Below are 18,538 nucleotides of genomic sequence, written 5' to 3'. Positions count from 1 at the left end.
ATCAAACCCCCACAAGCATTTCCTCCGCTCCAGTTCACTCCACAACCCATTTTTTTTTTCCAATCCCCCTTAGGTAGCAGGAAGACGCTCAAGAATTTGTCTTTCTGAGAAACCTTTTATTTGGCACAATCGATGCTAGCGGGTTGTGGTTTTTTTTGTTTGGATTATTTTTTATTTTTTTCTCTCAGAACAAAAACCATTCCTTCCTCCCCCTACTGAGAAAAGCCTCGAGTACAGGCTGCTGCCGCACTCGCGCCACACAAAGCTGCACTGCAAAGGAAATTTAAGGGGGGTTTTTTTGGTGTGTTTGGTTTTTTTGCCTTTTTTTTTTTTTTTCCCCTCAGTAACACGTGGGTGTGGAAAGCCTGGTCTTTGGATTTACAGCAGCCTGCTGCAAACTTTTTTTTTTATTTATTTTTGGTTTTTTTTTTTGTTACTAGAAGCGGACTGACCACAAAAAAAAAAAAAACCCACCCAAAAAAAACCCAACAAAAAAAACCCCAACAAACCCCAAAACTTTCATTGAGAAGGTCTCGGTTAAACAGCTGGATCAAAGGCTGCCACCGCCTCCATTTCCAGGGCTGCTGGCGAGGCTGGGGTTACCAGCAGCAGCTGCACCCCGCAGGTCCGAGGGCCGTTCCTAAGGGCTGGAGCTTTGCCAGAGGATTTCACAGAACCAGGGTCAGGAGCTGAACCAGGAACCCCTGCGGGGTCGGGGACGGGATCATTTCGTTTCCCCGAGGCGCGACCGCCCTTAGCAAAGAACCAGACAATCCTCAAGGCCTCACAGAAGCCCTGAGGAAAAATATAAAAATATATATAAAAAAAATAATAATAATCCAGTGGCACTTGGAGGAAGAGATTCCACTTCCGTGCCTTTTAAACAAAACCATCCTATCATTACCTTTGCCCCCCCGTCTCAGGGAGCACGAGCGATGGTGAGAAGCAGGGAACCTTTCCCTTTCTCCTTACCCAACCGCTCTGTCCCAGCAGCCTAATTCTCCATCAGGCTCCCTGCTTCCTCCTGGTCCTCCAGAGAGCTCACTGCTGGAGGGGTAGACAAGTGTTCGAGCTCGTAATGTCCGTTGGGCTGACCCTTTTCGGCCGCCAGTTTTTTATTCTTCTTGCTCTGGATGATCTGCTGGAGCTGGCGCCCGGCGTAGTCCGGTTTGGCAGTGAGCGCGGTGGCGGGCACGGCGAGCCCCAGGATTTCGGGTACCATGTAAGGTCGGAGCCAGCCCACCAGCGGGGTGCTGCCGGGGGTGTAGTGGGTTTGCTTGTGATAGAAGAGAAGTCCGTCGACCTGGGAAAAAAACAAAACAAAACAAAACAAAAAAAAGGAGAGAGAGTGACCAAAAAGCCAGAGCTGGAGGAATCACAGGTGGGTGACAGAGCGCCAGACCGGCACCGCTCTCCTTCGACAGGCCAAAACTACCAGCTGGATCATTTTCCCCTCAAGCGGCGCGATAAATAGCAGAAGGGAAAGGAGAAATCTGCAGAGCTTCTGTCCTGAAAGGATCCCCACGAGGCCAGCGACTGCCGGATGGCTCGAAATCGTCAAAGGCAAACAATTTCAGCCCGAGGTCGGCACCGAGCAGTGCTTTTCCTCCGGTTGCTATGATCCCCTTCTGCAGAAAAAGCCATGAGGTTTCCGAATAAGGCAAGCGCGGGGGAAAAGGCCGCTTTACTGGATTAAGGTTATTTTAAATAATACATTTGGAGAGTAATTAGCCCGAGCGCGTGACGCCAAGGAGCCCTGATTGGTAACGCTGCTCCGGCTCTTTCAGCTGCCTTATGCAAAATAAATTCTTAATGTTTCCCAAGAGAGAGCTTCTCCAGCAATCAATGACGGTTAAGGGCACTCAGGACCTTGAAGGTTTAGGCCCTAACTCTTGCGCTGCTATTTCCACACACTGCAATACTGCAGCTGGCTGACGTTTTCCCCTCTTCCCCGCCACACTAAGGGGATTTTTCCCACTCACTCGTGCCCCCCCCCGCCTCTTCCTGTGCTTCCCAGGGGGGTGCTCAGCACGGTGAGATCCTGCTTCCAGGCTGAGTAAGACTGGAGGTGGTGCTCCTCATAGCTCAGCCTCCAGAGCTCTTAAAAAGCCATTCGCCTATGAGTAAGAGGGGCTGAGGGGGCAGAAAAAAGAAGGAAAAGAGCCCACCTCGGGCTGAATTGCTCCCAGGCACCTCCTAGAGCCTACATACCCCCAGAATATATAGGGCAGAACAGCACCTATACGGGGAGAGAGCTGAGACACGGGTGAACCAAGCGGGTTAAGGTGATTTTTTAAATGGTTTTAAACTGAAAGAGGGGAGACTTAGACGAGATCTCAGGAAGAAATTCTTTACTGTGAGGGTGGTGAGTCCCTGGAACAGGTTGCCCAGAGAAGCTGTGGCTGCCCCATCCCTGGAGAGGTTCAAGGCCAGGTTGGATGGGGCTTTGAGCAACCCCGGTCTAGTGGGAGGTGTCCCTGCCCAGGGCAGGGGGTGGAACAAGGTGATTTTTGAGGTCACTTCCAACCCAAACCAGTCTATGATTCTATTCTGCAAAGAGCAGCATCTGTCCACCTCTGCTCCATGAATGCCAACCTCCAGCAGAGCGCGGTCAGCTTCTTGTGCTACTCTCCTCTGTAATTTTTAGTCCCTGTTAAGATCTTGCAAAATAATCCCAGAAAAAAAAAAAAAGGGGGATTCCTGTGCTAGGAAAACATGAAACTGGAACCACTTGTGTAGCCCTCTGGATACCTAAAGTACAAAGCTTTTCCTTCCCCCTGCCTCCCAGGAAGATTTGGGAAGAGCCAGATTCTGCGGCATTCCGGCACCACGCCTGCACATCCAGCTCATTCCTGTGAGCAATGGGGATTCTCCTGCACCCACAGGAATGTTTTGGTAAAGATCAGAGCCTGGAAAGGCTTCTGCCTTTCAGACAGCTCCAAAGATCTTCCCCGAGCTGGAGAATTCAAAGGAGTTCAGCCCGGTGGAGAGTTAGGTCATGTTCTTCCTTGCCCTGATTTCTCTTAAGTTACTGCAACTCCCGTATTCCTTCCACTTCATTTAATTTGTTGGCCACGTCCCTACCCTGAGTCACCGCACTGTCACCAGCCACATCAGAATAAGGGTTAACGCTGCCCCTAAACGACCGAACCTGATGAGAAACTGGCTTAATTTCACATTTCACAGCCATATTTTTCAGATTTTAGGTGCTTAACAGTTACACCCATTCCATCACACTGGGGTTTCTCGAAGACTTTGGCTCCCCCTGCCTTCGTGGAAACTCGAATGATCTGCGAGGAGGACAGTAGCTCTTCAGATCCCCTCCAAGAAACACTCCAGTGCCAGTCAACTGATCCAAAGTCCACTGAGTTCAGTGGAAAAATATTTCCACTGAATATAACGGATCAGGCCCTAACTCTAAGGTTACAGATTAACTCTGAAGAGCCAGATCTGTTGCCACCATGTGCATGAGGTCCTTGTAAGGGTCACAAGGTACTGGGCCCAGGCGTGAGGAGACCTCTGTTATGCTGCACTATCTATAGCAAGGCTGGATTTTGCCTTCCGCAAAGTTTCTTTCTTTATGTGCTGCTGGTGGAAGCTATTTAGGGTTTCTGGGGCTCCCTCTTGTGGGACACCACGAAGAGCCCCGCAGCTCCCTCCATTCCTGGAAGAGGCACTGCCGTTTCTGTAGGGTTACTGGCTGCTGCAAGCCAAATTACACCCCGCTTCATTTGTTGGGAGTCGACACCCCCATGTATTGAGTGGGTACAAATCCCAGCTGGATTACAAGGGAGGGTCTGATCAACTCCATCTCCCTCCCCCGGCGTTTCGCAACAGCCTCCTTCACAGGCCGAAGCGTTTCTGCTGAGCACAGTGGGGCAATACTCCTCAGCCTTCTCTCCTGGGAGCAGATGCCTCAGGAAGGAATGAAATCAGTAAAGACGGGAACGACTGTTTCTACAGAGGCGCCCAGAGGGTTCGTCACTGAGCAAGGAGCTGTAGGAAACCTGGGATGTCTTCTCAGCATTCCCCCATCTGCCTTCAGAGCAGGGTCTGGCAAGACCAGCGGAGGGGCTGGGACTTTCCTGTTTTCATGACTGTCCAGGCTTTGACAAGCAGGAGGCAAAGTCAGCCCTCACAGCCAAATTAGCGTCCCTTAAATTTAACCCTGCACTTAACGTTAATCGCTAACTGGGACCGAGAGAGCACAAGCGGCACCAGTCACATCCATGTGGCTTTTGGCTCAGAGGGACAAGCAACCTCTGTAGAGGCTGTTGCTGATCGAGGGGTGAGACTGGGCACTCCACAGGAAGGAGCTTCTGGCTCCCAGATGTTTGTCACTGACGCTGTGCCGGAATGCCACCACCTCCTCCATCTGCTTCAGTGCCAAGTCAGCCAGGATCGCCACCAAAAGCAGCCCGAGTTGTTTCACGAGGGCCTCTGGCTCTGCTCAGAACCGCAGGGAGCCGAACTAGGGGGCACACCAAGTCCTGCCCTTCTCCCGCAGGTCAGCAGAGGGTTGAGCAGCACAAGCAGCACCAGCTTCTAAAGCTGATGGAGCAAACGCAGGGGTTCTGTTCAGCCGCTCTTGCTGGGGGAATGGCCACCTCGAGCAGCAGGAGCCAGAGGCTGGAAGCTGCTGGTTCTGAATGAAGCAAAAAGCAGAGCTTGCACTATCCCCTCCACAACATCCAACAGTAGTAGCAGGAGGACAGACTCATCTCAACCCCTCCCGGCCATTTCTGCCACAGCCATCTGCCCCCAGCTCCAGTACATCCCAGGCGCCCATCACTAACACCCGAACCCCTTCAGAAACCATCAGGAGGTTACCACCACCCTCCTCTTTCCTTCCCAAGAGAGCTGGGTGCCTTCCACATAGAGAGATGGAAGTAGCCAGACTAAGGAAACACAGAGCCCATGACAGAGGTCAGAGAAAGACACCACTCTGCCACCCCTCAGACATCTCGAGAGCCACCACCACATAAGCGAGCACACTGCAGAGATCCTCATGCCTGTATCCATGCAAACCCACCCAGGCCAGCAGGCAGGACCAGCTTTGGCCTTAAAAAGCTCATGCTGCCATGTGAACATGAGCTATGGCTGCTTCTGGAGGCAGTCTGGGTGCCCGCATCAACCCCCTCCTCCCCAGGGCTCCTTCAGACAAGAGCCAACAGCAGTAAAAGCAGCCCATGCAGAGGGAATTCTAAGATTTAACTCTTGCTAATTAGCTTGGTTGGACGCAGCCTGTACCTGGTGACAGGGTAACAGATCAGCCACATGCATAAAAGGCGTCCGTGCCCCACACAGAGAAATGACAGCGCAGCTCAGGAAACTTCCCACGGGCCTCGGGAGAGCATAGTTCCCAAGGGAAGGGGATGCACCTCTCCAAGCAGCGGCAGACGCACAGCGGGGCTGTCTCTAAGGCTGAGGTCCAGGCCCCTGCCTGCGTGTTCTCACCTCAAAGGGGAAGTCCATAGCCAGCACCTTACACAGGCTGTCCGAGGTGCAGGGGAAGTTCTGCAGGCCCACAAATTTGAACTGAAAGAGTAAGAGAGGGTTAGAAGAGACAACTGCACGGCCTAAAGCAGAACAAGTCACTGAATTGAGCACTGGTGTGGAGGCAGCTACAAAGGAAGGGTTTCCCCCAGTGCAAGATCCAGCGTGAGAGAGACAGGGTGAGGGAGAGGCATAAGACAACGTAACCAGAGAGATCTCAAGCAGGGACCACATCATTAAACTCCTGGTCTTCCTGCCACCAGGCTACGGGGGGCCCAAAAGCAGAAATAGGCTCAAAAGAGGATTAGACCAGCTCCTGAAAGGCAGGTCCCCAGTGGCCATTAGCTCCACAGTCTAGGTACGACCACTGGCTGATGAAGTCAGAGAGAACATGACAAGTATCCCCAATTCCTCAACTCTTGCTATAGGGACTAGTCTCTGCGATTGCTACGGGTTATTGGGGCAAACAGACCTCTGATGCAATTTAGAAGCAAACCCCAGATCCAGAGACAAAACAGGACCAAGCTCTCCATGGGTGCCGATTATATCCCACTGGAAGTGCCTACGTGAAAACCTATTAAAAAAATCACCCTCGGCAGCAGAGAGGACAGGGAGGGAAAAAGCCTTTTAGAGGTAATCCCCACCATCTCTCCAGCACTGTTGGATAAAGCATGTACCTTGCTGCAACTTTATAAATCTCATTGCAGTAACAGACGACCTTTAAAAGAAGACCAGGGGATTGCTACCACGATGCCCAGACAGCATGGAATCTAGAGGGCCCAGAAAGATCTATTTCCGGTATTTTATCATCTCAGCTCCAAATCACCCTCTCTGGCATTTAACGAGAGATGTGGATGGTGGAGACTCAGCACGCAGTTCCCACACGCTCCTGATACCTTTTTTTCCCAAGCATCTGAGGCTGCAGGAAGAACTTCTCAGGAGAGCTGACCCTGAGATGCTCTTTTAACCAAAATAGAAAATGATGACCTCTGGGCAGGATGCAAAGCAGACAGACGTCTGCTCCAGGCTGCTGGCTCAGCCAAGCACATCTTTCCACCCAGGAAATGAAAGCTGAAACGACCCCCCCTTCTTTAGGTAGCTGTCTCCTGGATATTGCCCCTGGGAGTCAGAACAGGATGTTCTTCAAATGCAGATACCTTCACTGCTGGCAGAGGAGAGGTCTTTCTGACCGATCTGCTCAACCCACCAGAGCTGCTCTGCTTAGCTGTGTCTGAGCACGCACAGCAATCGGGTCCCACTTTGCAAACTGTGCTTTGGCCAGGCTGCCAAATCTCTTACGGCTGTCCCCAAAAATCACTTTGCAAGCTGCTGTGGGCTCTAGGCCTGACCTCCACGTGTTAAGTCCTCAAAGGAAGACTTTTTACCCTTGCTCAGCAGGGACTCTGGTTGGCAAGCCAGCATCCATCCCAACAACTTCAATGATTAGCTTAAGCAGGAGGGAAGGCCAAAGCTTTACGAGCCTTTCCCTTGGCCTTGTGAGCCCACAAGACTATGGAAAGATAAATCCCATTGTAATCAGGCTGCCCCTGCAGAAACCACACTGGTTTTCCATTCCGTTTCAAGGGAAAGCTAAAAATGGCATGGAAGTTAGCTGATACCCTGCAGTCTGATCTCCCTCAGCACTTTGACTGGGGAAAGAAAAAAAAAAAACAAAACAACACAACCCACACTCATTTACAATACTCAGTGGTTCTATTTACATCCTGAGCATGGCATCCCATTTCGTCAGAAGTACATTTTGACGCCTGATCTGTGAGGGGAAAAAAATAAAAAAGAAAAAAGCTTCCGCTTGTGAAAGAAAATGCTGAAGCCTGCTGAACTGGAGAGCTTACCCCCCATCCTCCTTCTCTTCCCAGTACAAAAGAACTTACTGGATTAATCCTGCTTTTCTCTCCCAGCCCTTCCTCCTCTTGGATCTTTGAGAAAAGCCAGAAGAATCTGAAGTCGGTCTGTGAAAGGAGGCAGAGACTTAATTGACTATCCACCACACATCACCGATCAGCACCTGCCAAGCCCCTCCGTTCTTCTGCGCTTGCCTGGGAGATTTACAAACTCAGCTTCACCCGCAGGACCAGCCAGCATCCCAAACTCTGCTGTTTTCCCCTCCGATATCCCCCCAAAGATGTACCAAATTATTCTAGCAGCCCACAAGCTGGTGCTTAGATGAAATATCCATCCTAGCACAGTGGGTTATGCCCAGTGCTGGCTGCAAAGCAGCTCACAGACCAGGGAACAAAAGGGAGGGGAGGGCAGAGGGGGGAGATTCAGTACCTGGCAGTCATAAACAGGGTGTCCTCTCCAGCACATCACATCCAGGATATAGTACGTCTGCTCTACCTCACTGTAGATGCAGTCCAAGATGCAGTACACTGCGCACACAAAGACAGGGGAGGTCCAGGAATGCTCCAGGGGCTGCCCAGCTCAACGGGCAAATGCCAGATGAAACCTCTCCCGCGTTAAGCCTGCCCTGACATGAGGCTGAGAGGTGCAGAAGGATCCCCTTCTGCTAACAGGGGCGGCGACCACAGAAAGCCTTTAGCTTGGAGTCCACCAAGGCTACAGAGGTACCGCAGGAGGCACATCAAACAAAGACATGTCTCAGAGAAAGGCATTTACTCAACAGTAACCCCTCCTCAGGACAAGCAAAGCAACTGCAGGAGGTATTAAGAAAGATGGCACTCTCTGTCGGAAGACAGAGAAGATGCTGAGGTTTAAGAGTGTCAATTAACCAGGCAGCTAATTAAAATATGTTCTTATCCAGTATAAAAGTATCAGAGATTGTCCACGTCTAGTTATACCCAGAGACACACAAACAGGCCTGAAGCTAACTTTCCCAAGGAAAAGGGCACATGACCCGGGGAGCCAGAGGAGCCATACTCAGCAGCCAGAGCACACACTCACAGGAGGAAGCAGGTGGTTCCCCCCTCTCCATCCCAAAAGCCTCCTTCACACCGTTACCTTTCTCGCTCGTTGAATTGTGCCGGTTCCCCCCTGGCAGCAGGGATGGGAACCTGTTGACACAGAAGCCGCTCTTGGTGTAAGCTGCTGTCGTGCCCTGTGAGGAAATGGGATAGAAAAGAAATAATTCAAGCAAAACAGATGGGCCAGTCTTACATTGGTTGGGAAACACATACAGGTCCTTTACCAAACCGTGAGGCATCACCACTGCTGCCACTTACCCTGGATGCCACGACCAGCGCCCTTTTCCCGACAGGACACACCACTACAACCCACTCCTGCTCCAGATCCAAGGGGACATCGACCAGCCATTCAGACAGCATCAGCTATGGAGAAATTCAGGAAAAAAAAAAAAAAAAAAAAGGCAATTTGCAACAACTCTCCTGAAGTTGAAGGAAAAACAAGCAAGAAGGTTTCAACTTGGCTTCCACAGCTACACTGGGGGCTTCAGAGGAAACTTGCACTGCTCGTCACGCTGCATTACAGCACACCAAAGGGGCTCCCTCCGTCTCTTTTGGTTCAGCTTGCACAACAGAGTCTCCCCTGAGTCTTTCTCTTGCTTCCCAGCCGCTTACTGAGCTTCAGACTACAGCACAGAGCTCACAGTCCTTGCTTGGGCACCTCTGTACCTTGGTTCCTCACTCCAGCACTTTAAATTGATTTATTTATAAATACATGGCAGAGCTTAAGAGATTCCTAAATGCTAGAAGTAAAAAGCCCAGACAAGTCAACCTCTTCAGAGACTGGCTGGCTGTGACCACCTGAAAGGCTGTATGTCTTTTAGGACCAATATAGCAGCCAAGGCTGATAAAATCCATCAGCTGTGGTTTCCCTTCTTTCCTGGTGTCCCAGGCATGGGCAGAGATGGAAGTCTTTAACCAACTGCTGCACAATGGGATACAAATGCTGCTAGCTGAGCTGAAATCATAGAATCAGAGAACGGTTTGGTTTGGAAGGGACCTTTAAAGGTCACCTAGTCCAACACTCCTGCAATGAGCAGGGACACCTTCAACCAGATCAGGTTGCCCAGAGCCCCATCCAACCTGACCTGGAATGTTTCCAGGGATGGGGCACCCACCATCTCTCTGGGCAACCCGGGTCGGTGTCTTGCCACCCTCACAGCAAAGAATTTCTTCCTAATATCTAATCTAAATCTCCCCTCTTTCTGTTTTAAACTGTTCCCCCTCATCCTATCGCTTGCCTCCCTGATAAAGAGTCCCTCCCCATCTCTCCTCTAGGACCTTTAAGTACTGGAAGGCCATTATAAGGTCTCCCTGGAGCCTTCTCTTCTCCAGGCTGAATCCTCCCTACTCTCTCAGCCTGTCCTCACAGCAGAGTGGCTCCAGCCCTCGGAGCACCTTCATGGCCTTCTCTGGACTCGCTCCAACAGGTCCATGTCTCTCCTGTGCTGAGGACTCCAGCGCTGGACACAGTACTCCAGGTGGAGTCTCAACCAAAGCAGGGCAGAGGGGCAGAATTCCCTCCCTCACCCTGCTGGCCACACTGCTTTTGATGCAGCCCAGGATGTGGTTGGCCTTCTGGGCTGCAAGTCCATATTGTCGGCTCACGTCTAGCTTTTCACCAACTAGCACCCCCAAGTCCTTCTCAGCAGGGCTGCTCTCCACCCTTTCACCCCCCAGCCTGTACTGATACCAGGGGTTGCGGCGACCGAGGTGAAGGACCCTGCACTTGGCCTTGTTGAACCTCATGAGGTCCATACGGGCCCACTTCTCGACCTTGTCCAGATCCTTCTGGATGGCATCCCGTCCCTCAGCATGTCTCCTAAAGCACACAGGCAACCCACCTCCAAGCCATGTTATTCTCAGCCCCAAGGCATCCAACACCATGGCTGCTCACCATGCCCAGCCCAGCCTCAACCACCCCTCATCCCTCATGCTGCCCCGCGCTCACACCCGCACCCCGTCGCGGGGAGGCAGGCAGCTCCTCACTTGGTTGGCATAGCGCTTGGGCAGCTTCTTGCCGGCATCCACGTCCATCTCCTCTTCCTCCTCATTCTTCTCCTCCTCCTCACCCTCGCTCTCCACCCCTGCCCAGTCGTCCTCTGCCAGCCTTCTGGCATGGTTCACGTAGTCCAGCCGCCTCCTGGCAAGGGGAGAGAATCACAGAATCTTCATGGTTGGAAGGGACCTTTGAGATCATTGAGTCCAACCACAAAAAAAACTAAAAAACACAAAAAAACCCACCAAACCAAACCAAAACAAAAAACCCCCACACGCCATACCCACCACACCCACTCACAAACAGACACAACCCAACAATCTCGGGCACTAGAGCATGCCCTGAAGTGCCACATCTACACGTTTCTTAAATACCTTCAGGGATGGTGACTCCACCACCTCCCTGGGCAGGCTGGTCCAGTGCCTGACCACCCTTTCAGTAAAGTAATTCTTCCTAATATCTCATCTAAACCTCCCCTGCCCCAACTTCAGACCATTTCCTCTGGTCCTGTCATTATTCCCTTGGGAGAAGAGGCCAACACCCACCTCTCTACACCCTCCTTTCAGGCAGTTGTAGAGGGCAATGAGGTCCCCCCTCAGCCTCCTCTTCTCCAAACTAAACATGCCCAGTTCCCTCAGCCTCTCCTCCTATGACTTGTTCTCCAGACCCCTCACCAGCTTGGTGGCTCTCCTCTGGACACGCTCCAGCAGCTCAATGTCCTTCCTGTAGTGAGGGGCCCAGAACTGAACACAGCACTCGAGGTGAGGCCTCACCAGTGCCCAGTACAGAGGCACCATCACTGCCCTACTCCTGCTCGGAGCAGGAAGAGCTCGGAGAGGAAACAGCCCGGGTTATTTTCTGCAGGAAGCAGGGCAGGCCACCCCCTTCCCCACACCCCGGGCCCTGTCTCCACAGCTCAGGCCTCCCCGCCGGGGCCTGCCCTTCCCGGGGCCGCATCCCCAACGCGGCTCGCTCCCTCCCTTCCTCCCTCCCTCCCTCTCTCTCTCTCTCACTCTCTCTGGAGGCGGAGGAGGCGCTGGCGGCGCTCGGCCTGCCCCGGGCCTCCGCGGGGCTTGTACGCGGCCAGGCGGGGGTGCGGAGCCGCCGGGCTGTTGGGAGCCGCCAGGGAGACACCGACCGCCAGGGCCGCGCTCAGCTCCTCCATGGCAACGCCCGCCCGGCCGCCCGGCGCCATGACGCACTTCCGCCCGGCGGGGAGGGAGGGAGGGGGGGCGGTGCCGCAAGGAGCACATCATCCCCCTCCACACACAGAGTCCCGCAGCGTCCCCTGGCGGCCCGGAGGCTCCATGTCCCCGCCGGCCGTGACTCAGTTTCCCCTCCCGCCGGGGAGCGGGACGGGTACATTGGGGGCACGGGGGCGGGGACATTCGGGGGCGGGGACATTCAGGGACGGGGATGGAGGGGACGCGGGTGTGGGGACATTCAGGGACGGGGATGGAGGGGACGCGGCGGGCAGGGATGGAGGGGGCACCCCGGGCAAGGATAGAGGGTAGACACTGCAGGGGCAGGGATGGCGGGGGACACGGTGGACAGGGATGGAGGGGGGATGCTACAGGCAGGGGTGGCGGGGGACACGGCGGACAGGGACGGAGGGGGGATGCTACGGGCAGGGGTGGCGGGGGACACGGTGGATAGGGATGGAGGGGCACCCCGGGCGAGGATAGAGGGTAGACACTGCAGGGGCAGGGGTGGCGGGTGACACGGTGGATAGGGATGGAGAGGGAGGGGGCTGCAGGCAGGGGTGGACGAGACGATTCCCGGTGAGGGAGGCGGGGGCAGCCGGTGCCGGGAGCCGCGCTGCAGCTGTCGGTGCCGTGCCGCGTCTCCGTGTCCGTGGGCGGGATCGGTGCCCCCGTCCTCCCCCCGTCCCCCCCGCCCCGGGCCGGCTGCCTGCAGAGGGCAGCGTGCGCCCTGCCGCGCCGCTCCCCGCGGCTCCCCGGCTGCGAACCGGCGAGCTCGGCGCTGCCCTGCGTCACGGGAGGCTGGCGGCCAACCCCCAGCGGGACCGGCACCGGGACCGGCACCGGGACCGGCACCGGGACCAGCATCGGCAACGACATCGAGACCCAGGACCGACACCGGGACTGCGGCGGGCACCGGGCAGCAGCACCGACAGCGGCACCGGACGGCGGTACCGACAGCGGCCCCGGGCCCCGAACCCGGGCGGTGGGGGGTGTCCCCGTCCCCGTCGCCCCCCGGTCCCCTGGCCGGCCATGCGGTGAGGGCGGCCCGCCGGGTCCGCTGAGGGACGGGAGGCTGCGATCGGTGCCCCGGTAGCGGGGACGGGGCGGGCTCCCCCTCCCTCCGCCGCCCGCCCCGCTGCGGTGCGGGGGGCTGCCCCCCGGTACCGGCCCCGGTGCTGCCCATTCCGCGGGTCCCGGCCCCTCCGTCCTGCCTGAGATTGGCGGATTTCGGGAAGTGGGGGGGGAAATTACCCAACCGAAACAACAACAACAAAAACCATCATCAAATCCCGGGAAAGTCGGCCCGGAAAGGAATTGCAAAATCCCCGGGCCGGGATCATCGGGAGGTTGGGCTGGGTTTGGGGTCGGTTCGCGGCACTTTTCCGGTGCCCACCGGCTCCCAGCCACCGGCAGTGGGGAAAATTGGGGTGTTTTATCCACAGGAGCCCCGAGAAAAGTCGCTTGGGATTTATTCCACTGCTGGCAGCCGGATCTTTTCCGCCTGGAAAGTGAAGCTGTGGGATCAGCGTCCCGGCGAGATAAAACCTGCGTGGACATGGCAGAGCCCAGCTCTTGCTCCGGCCAGGGTTCATATCCCGTAGGAAACAGGGAAATGCCGCTCGCTTGATGGGGGAATATTGTTTTTAACCGGGGTGCTGGAATCGGGGGGGTGGGGGGGAAAGGGGGTCACTTGGACATTCGGCCCTCGGCCTCGCCTCGTAGGGGATTTCTTCTCCAGTATTTTTTCTTTATTTCCCTGAGAAACCGGCCAAGCCTTTTCCCACAGTGCGGGGCGGCGGCGGTGCCGAGCGAGCCGGCGGTATCGCCGTGGGGTTGTTGTTTTTTTGGCTGCGGGGATTGCGTTCTGCCGTGACCCCCACCCCACTCCCCCACCCCCCGCGGGAAACCGGCCATGGCGTTGAAAGCCAGAGCGCTTTACAACTTCCAGAGTGAAAACAAAGAGGAGATCAGCATCCAGGAGAATGAAGAGCTCGTCATCTTCAGCGAGAACTCCCTGGATGGGTGGTTACAGGGCCAAAACAGCCGTGGGGAGACCGGCCTCTTCCCTGCCTCCTACGTCGAAATCCTCCGCTCCCGGTCGGGCTCCAACTACACGGACTATTCCAGCAGCCCGGCCGGCTCCCCTGGCCATGACTCCTCCTTCTACACAACCCCCTCCAACCCCGGCATCTCCTACCAGGGCAGTTTTGAGGACGATGATGATGATGACTGGGATGACTGGGACGATGCTTGTACAGTGGTGGAGGAGCCCCGGAGCACGACGGGCACCAACGGGCACCCTTCACCCAGCCTCCAGTACCCGGCGGCGTACAGCCACCACGAGCACGCCGGTTACCATCCCAAGCCGGCGCTGGAGAGGCAGGACAGCATGAGCTCCTCCAAGAGGGGCAGCGTGGTGGGGAGGAACCTCAACCGCTTCTCCTGCTTCGTCCGCTCAGGGGTAGAAGCCTTCATCCTGGGCGATGTGCCCCTGATGTCCAAGATCGCTGAGGCATACTGCATCGAGATGGGCTCCAAAGGTCCCCAGTGGAGGGCCAACCCCCACCCCTTCATCTGCTCCGTGGAGGACCCAACCAAGCAAACCAAGTTCAAGGGCATCAAGAGCTACATCTCCTACAAACTGACCCCCAGCAACATCAACTCGCCCGTCTACCGGCGGTACAAGCACTTTGACTGGCTCTACAACCGCCTCCTGCACAAGTTCACGGTCATCTCGGTGCCCCACCTGCCCGAGAAGCAGGCCACCGGGCGCTTCGAGGAGGACTTCATCGAAAAGCGCAAGCGGCGGCTGATCCTCTGGATGGACCATATGACCAGCCATCCTGTCCTCTCCCAGTACGAGGGCTTTCAGCACTTCCTCTGCTGCCGTGATGAGAAGCAGTGGAAGCTGGGCAAACGCCGGGCGGAGAAGGACGAGATGGTGGGTGCCAGCTTCCTTCTCACCATCCAGATCCCCACAGAGCACCAGGACCTGCAGGATGTGGAGGACCGCGTGGATGCCTTCAAGGCCTTCAGCAAGAAGATGGACGACAGCGTCCTGCAGCTGACCAACGTGGCCTCGGAGCTGGTGCGCAAGCATGTGGGGGGATTCCGGAAGGAATTCCAGAAGCTGGGCAATGCTTTCCAAGCCATCAGCCACTCCTTCCACATGGACCCCCCGTACAGCTTGGATGCCCTCAACAATGCCATCTCCCACACGGGCAAGACATACGAGACCGTGGGGGAGATGTTTGCCGAGCAGCCCAAGAATGACCTGTTCCTCATGCTGGACACTCTCTCTTTGTACCAAGGGCTCCTCTCCAACTTCCCAGACATCATCCACCTCCAGAAAGGTAAGGGTGGCTTCTTCTCCCCTGGTGATGACCTCTCCCATGTGATGGCCCCACATGGGTTGGGAGCAGCACGGGGAGCGGGATGGGGATGCAATGAGGAAATCCTGTGCTGTGCAGTGATGGGGATGAGGATGGGGATGGAGATGAGGGTGGAGATGGGGATGGGGATGAGGATGGAAGTCATTGCCTGTGGTGCCCAGGGAAGCAGCATGGTTCCTTCTGGCATGGCTCCCTGGTCACCCCAGCCCAGAAGAGGCTGCTAAAGCTGTTGGGTCCAGGATCAGGGTTTGCCTCAGGTAATGCCATGGACTCCGTAACTACTGTCCAAAGTGCTGTCCGGGGGAGTTTAATGCAGGCTTTGCTCCCTCCAAGTTGGGAGCAGGAGCCGGCACCGTTGCTGTTGGCTACAGGATGGCCTGGCCAGCACCTTGTGAGCGAGGGGCTGCGCTGCATCCCCATCCACCACCACTTGTCCCTCCTCATCCTCCCTCCCTGGCCCAGGCAGCGGTTGGGTGGCCAGCAGGGATTCTCGGGGCTGGGACGTGGCCTTGGGTCAGTCGGAGGGGCTGGGATATGGACCTGTCCCTCCTTCCCACCAGCCTCACTGCACTTCTCTGGCCAGAGGGGACACGCTGGACCTTCTGGGGACAACTAGGGTCAAACTCTTCAAGAGTGCATCTTGCACCCTCCGAACCCAGAAGGGGTGGGATTGGCACCCCCAGGGCATCAGGGCTCCCTGCAAACCCTTATCCCCTTGTCCTTGCCAGTCCCCTGGGTATTTGGGGGGGAGGAGGGGGTCAAGAAGGAGGAGAGGGGGGCGAGAGGTCCCTGCTCTGCCCTTCCTGGGGCGGGCAGTGGGCAGGCAGGGCTGGGTGTCCCTTTGCACCCTGGCAGCGGGGTGTGACGCAGCCGGGGAGCTGGGTGTGGGAGCGGGACCAAAGTCCACGCACTCCTCCCAGCCCAGCTGCCTGTGGCGGGGAGGGGACACCCACCCCGGCGTCCCCACATTTCGGGGGGCAGGGAGTTTTCCCCGGGGTGAAACCAGGGCTGTGCATGTCCGTGTATCCGGGGGATATCTGAGCATCCGGGGGGTGTCCGAGCATCCAGGGGGTGTCTGAGCATCCGGGGGTTGTCGGTGCATCGCTCCGCATCCCTAGGGGAGGCTGGGAAGGCGAAGGGGGAAGGAGGAGGATGCGATCCAGCCCTGGCCGCTTCCTCGCTTTTCCCTCCTCACGTTGTTTACGGCAGCGGGTGAAGAGGGGCTGGATCCCATCCGGCAGCGAGGCCGCGTGGGCAGAGCGGAAGGCAGGATTTGGCCTCTGACCTTTGCTGCTTCTTCCTCCTCCTCCTCCTCCTCCTCCTCCTCTCCTCTGGGAGCAGGGCTGGTGCAGCGGGAGCACTGTGACCCCGGGTCCGGTGCTCCCGGCAAGGGGCAGGGAGAGGGGGAAAAAAGCCCAGCGAGCTGCGGGCCAGATCCTGTTTTCAGGCAAACAGCCTCTCTGCTAATGAGTGGGGAGGAATGCAGGGCCGGAGCCAGGCAGGATTCTTTCGAAACCAAGCTGTAAAAATAAATGGAAGGAGGGGGAAAAAACTGGTGTCAGAGCATCAGCCGCCTCTGGGAGGGGAAGATGCTTTCTCAGCCGAGCCCCAGCCCACACTATGTGTCCTTCCCGCACCCCGATTCACAGCCTTGGGCTGGGCGCTCCTGGGGCTGTTCCTGACCCCCATCCATGGGGTGACATGGAAAAATTCTGAGGGCAGGCTTGGCTGGGGTGCTTGGCTGTGATAACCTTAGCTTTGCACCCCGAGCCTTGGGTCGCACCCCTCCAGCAGCCCAGCCCCCCAAACCTCCTGCTAAATATGAGGCTGACTGTCCTAGGGATGGGGGGTGGAAGAAGAATTGGGGAGGTCAGAGTCTGGAGGGAAAAGGCTCCTGGTCCTTCCCCTGCCTGGAGGAGAGGGATGGGGACTGATGGGCACAGGGAGATGACAGCCCAGGAGTGTGCGGATCCCTCCTTTAGTCGTTCTGCACCTCTAGTGTCCCTGTGCCAAGGGAAGGGGGACAGAGAGTCACACGGATCCATCACCCTCTCCCTCCTCTCACCCTTTCCCTGCCTCGCCAGGCGCCTTCGCGAAGGTGAAGGAGAGCCAGCGGATGAGCGACGAGGGCCGGATGGACCAGGAGGAGGCGGATGGCATCCGCAAGCGCTGCCGCGTGGTGGGCTTTGCCCTGCAAGCCGAGATGAACCACTTCCACGAGCGGCGCGTGGCCGACTTCAAGAAGATGATGCAGTCCTACTTAAGGCAGCAGATCGTCTTCTACCAGCGCGTCAGCCAGCAGCTGGAGAAGACGTTACGCATGTACGACAACCTCTAATGCCTCCGCTTGCTGCCCCGCCGAAATCACGCACTTCTCTATCTGCAGCCTCGCAGGCCTCCTCTGTTTGTGACGGGCTGAGAACAAACAGGAACTCATCACGCTAGTGACCAAATACCTTCGGGCTTTCTTCCCCCTTCCTGGGCGGGCAGGCTGCGGTCCTGCGGGGAAGGGCTTGCCCGCGGGCTGGCCGTGCCACCTCTTTCCCTGGGGACCTCCCACCCTGCTGCGGGTCTGGCGGGGACACGGGGGGGTCACAAGAGAGACGGATGTGGAGGTAACAGTGCCAGCATCTCTGCCCAGTGATTTTTAGCTTTCTGAAAACCCACCCTCCTGGAGCAGAGAGGTGGATCCATCCCAGCCCGCTGGGAGAAGAAATCAAAGCGGTCGACATTTTGCACACTAAAAGCTTTTCTGATGGAAAAAAAAAAAGAGAAGAAAAAAGATCTTTATTTGGAAGAGAATGATTTTTTTTTTTTTTTGGTCACGAGATATTTTCAATATTTTCCATTTTTCGCAAAGGTTTCTGCAGCATTTTTACCAATCAGTTTTTAAATAGACGCACAGAGGCAAGGGGAAATCTCTTTCTCAAGCATGGCTGTTGACTGGGAAAAGGGAGAGAAAAAAAAATGAAAAAAAAAAGAAAAAAAAGCCCCACAGCCTTTTCAATAAAACCGTCGGTAGAAAAAATACCCACCTCCTTCCCAGAGATGTCTGTGGAAAACGGAGCCGCTCCAGGATCCTGGGGAAGGCTCCACTTCCGAGCATCCCCTGGCTCCCAGCCAGCTTCCAAAAATCCCTGTGCTGTGGGTGGCGGGGGGCTGAGCGCTGGGGGGGGTGGTCCTGCACTGCCCACCCTCCCACTCTCCAAACAACCCACTGAGGGGCAAATCCTGCCCTGCTTTACCCTGCCCGGTGGGGCAGGACCCACAGCAGCATGCCCCTGCCTGGGGAGACGGCGGGGCTGGCACGGGGGCCTTGTTTTTGAAGGGAAATGGCTGGGATAAATCACAGCGAGGAAAGTTAGGGCCGGCTTGGCCTGGCTCCAGGGTTAAAATTAGCCCCGGCACGCAGGCCAGCGGGGTATTGTTAAAATAACAGCGGCGCTGGGAATGCGGCGGGCTGCGCTCCGTTCTCCCAGAGCCCTCCCCAGCCCCAACCCGCAGGGA

The 18,538-nt window shown here is 56.2% G+C and overlaps 2 protein-coding genes across 4 annotated transcripts; one reads left to right on the top strand and one right to left on the bottom strand.

Moving 5' to 3' along the window:
• Positions 1 to 104: 104 nt before the first annotated feature.
• Positions 105 to 11,615, bottom strand: SNUPN (snurportin 1). Of its 2 annotated transcripts, XM_074156351.1 has the most exons (8): positions 11,448 to 11,603; positions 10,425 to 10,578; positions 8,697 to 8,801; positions 8,476 to 8,572; positions 7,789 to 7,886; positions 7,389 to 7,466; positions 5,458 to 5,538; positions 105 to 1,303 (listed from the first exon to the last, which is right to left on the bottom strand). In XM_074156351.1, the coding sequence occupies exons 1-8, from the start codon at positions 11,597 to 11,599 to the stop codon at positions 995 to 997; spliced, it is 1,074 nt and encodes a 357-aa protein (XP_074012452.1). In that variant the 5' UTR covers positions 11,600 to 11,603; the 3' UTR covers positions 105 to 994. The 2 variants fall into 2 exon arrangements, with proteins under 2 accessions (XP_074012452.1, XP_074012453.1); XM_074156352.1 differs by lacking the exon at positions 5,458 to 5,538 and having other exon boundaries at positions 11,448 to 11,615.
• A 1,936-nt stretch (positions 11,616 to 13,551) lies between these two features.
• On the top strand, positions 13,552 to 18,053 carry SNX33 (sorting nexin 33). Of its 2 annotated transcripts, XM_074156151.1 has the most exons (3): positions 13,552 to 14,726; positions 14,949 to 14,992; positions 17,116 to 18,047. In XM_074156151.1, the coding sequence occupies exons 1-3, from the start codon at positions 13,552 to 13,554 to the stop codon at positions 17,367 to 17,369; spliced, it is 1,473 nt and encodes a 490-aa protein (XP_074012252.1). In that variant the 3' UTR covers positions 17,370 to 18,047. The 2 variants fall into 2 exon arrangements, with proteins under 2 accessions (XP_074012252.1, XP_074012251.1); XM_074156150.1 differs by having other exon boundaries at positions 13,552 to 14,992; positions 17,116 to 18,053.
• Positions 18,054 to 18,538: the final 485 nt, after the last annotated feature.

Source organism: Numenius arquata, chromosome 11 (assembly GCF_964106895.1).
Source record: "Numenius arquata chromosome 11, bNumArq3.hap1.1, whole genome shotgun sequence".
Taxonomy (NCBI): domain Eukaryota; kingdom Metazoa; phylum Chordata; class Aves; order Charadriiformes; family Scolopacidae; genus Numenius; species Numenius arquata.
This window is presented reverse-complemented; position numbering and strand designations above follow the sequence as displayed.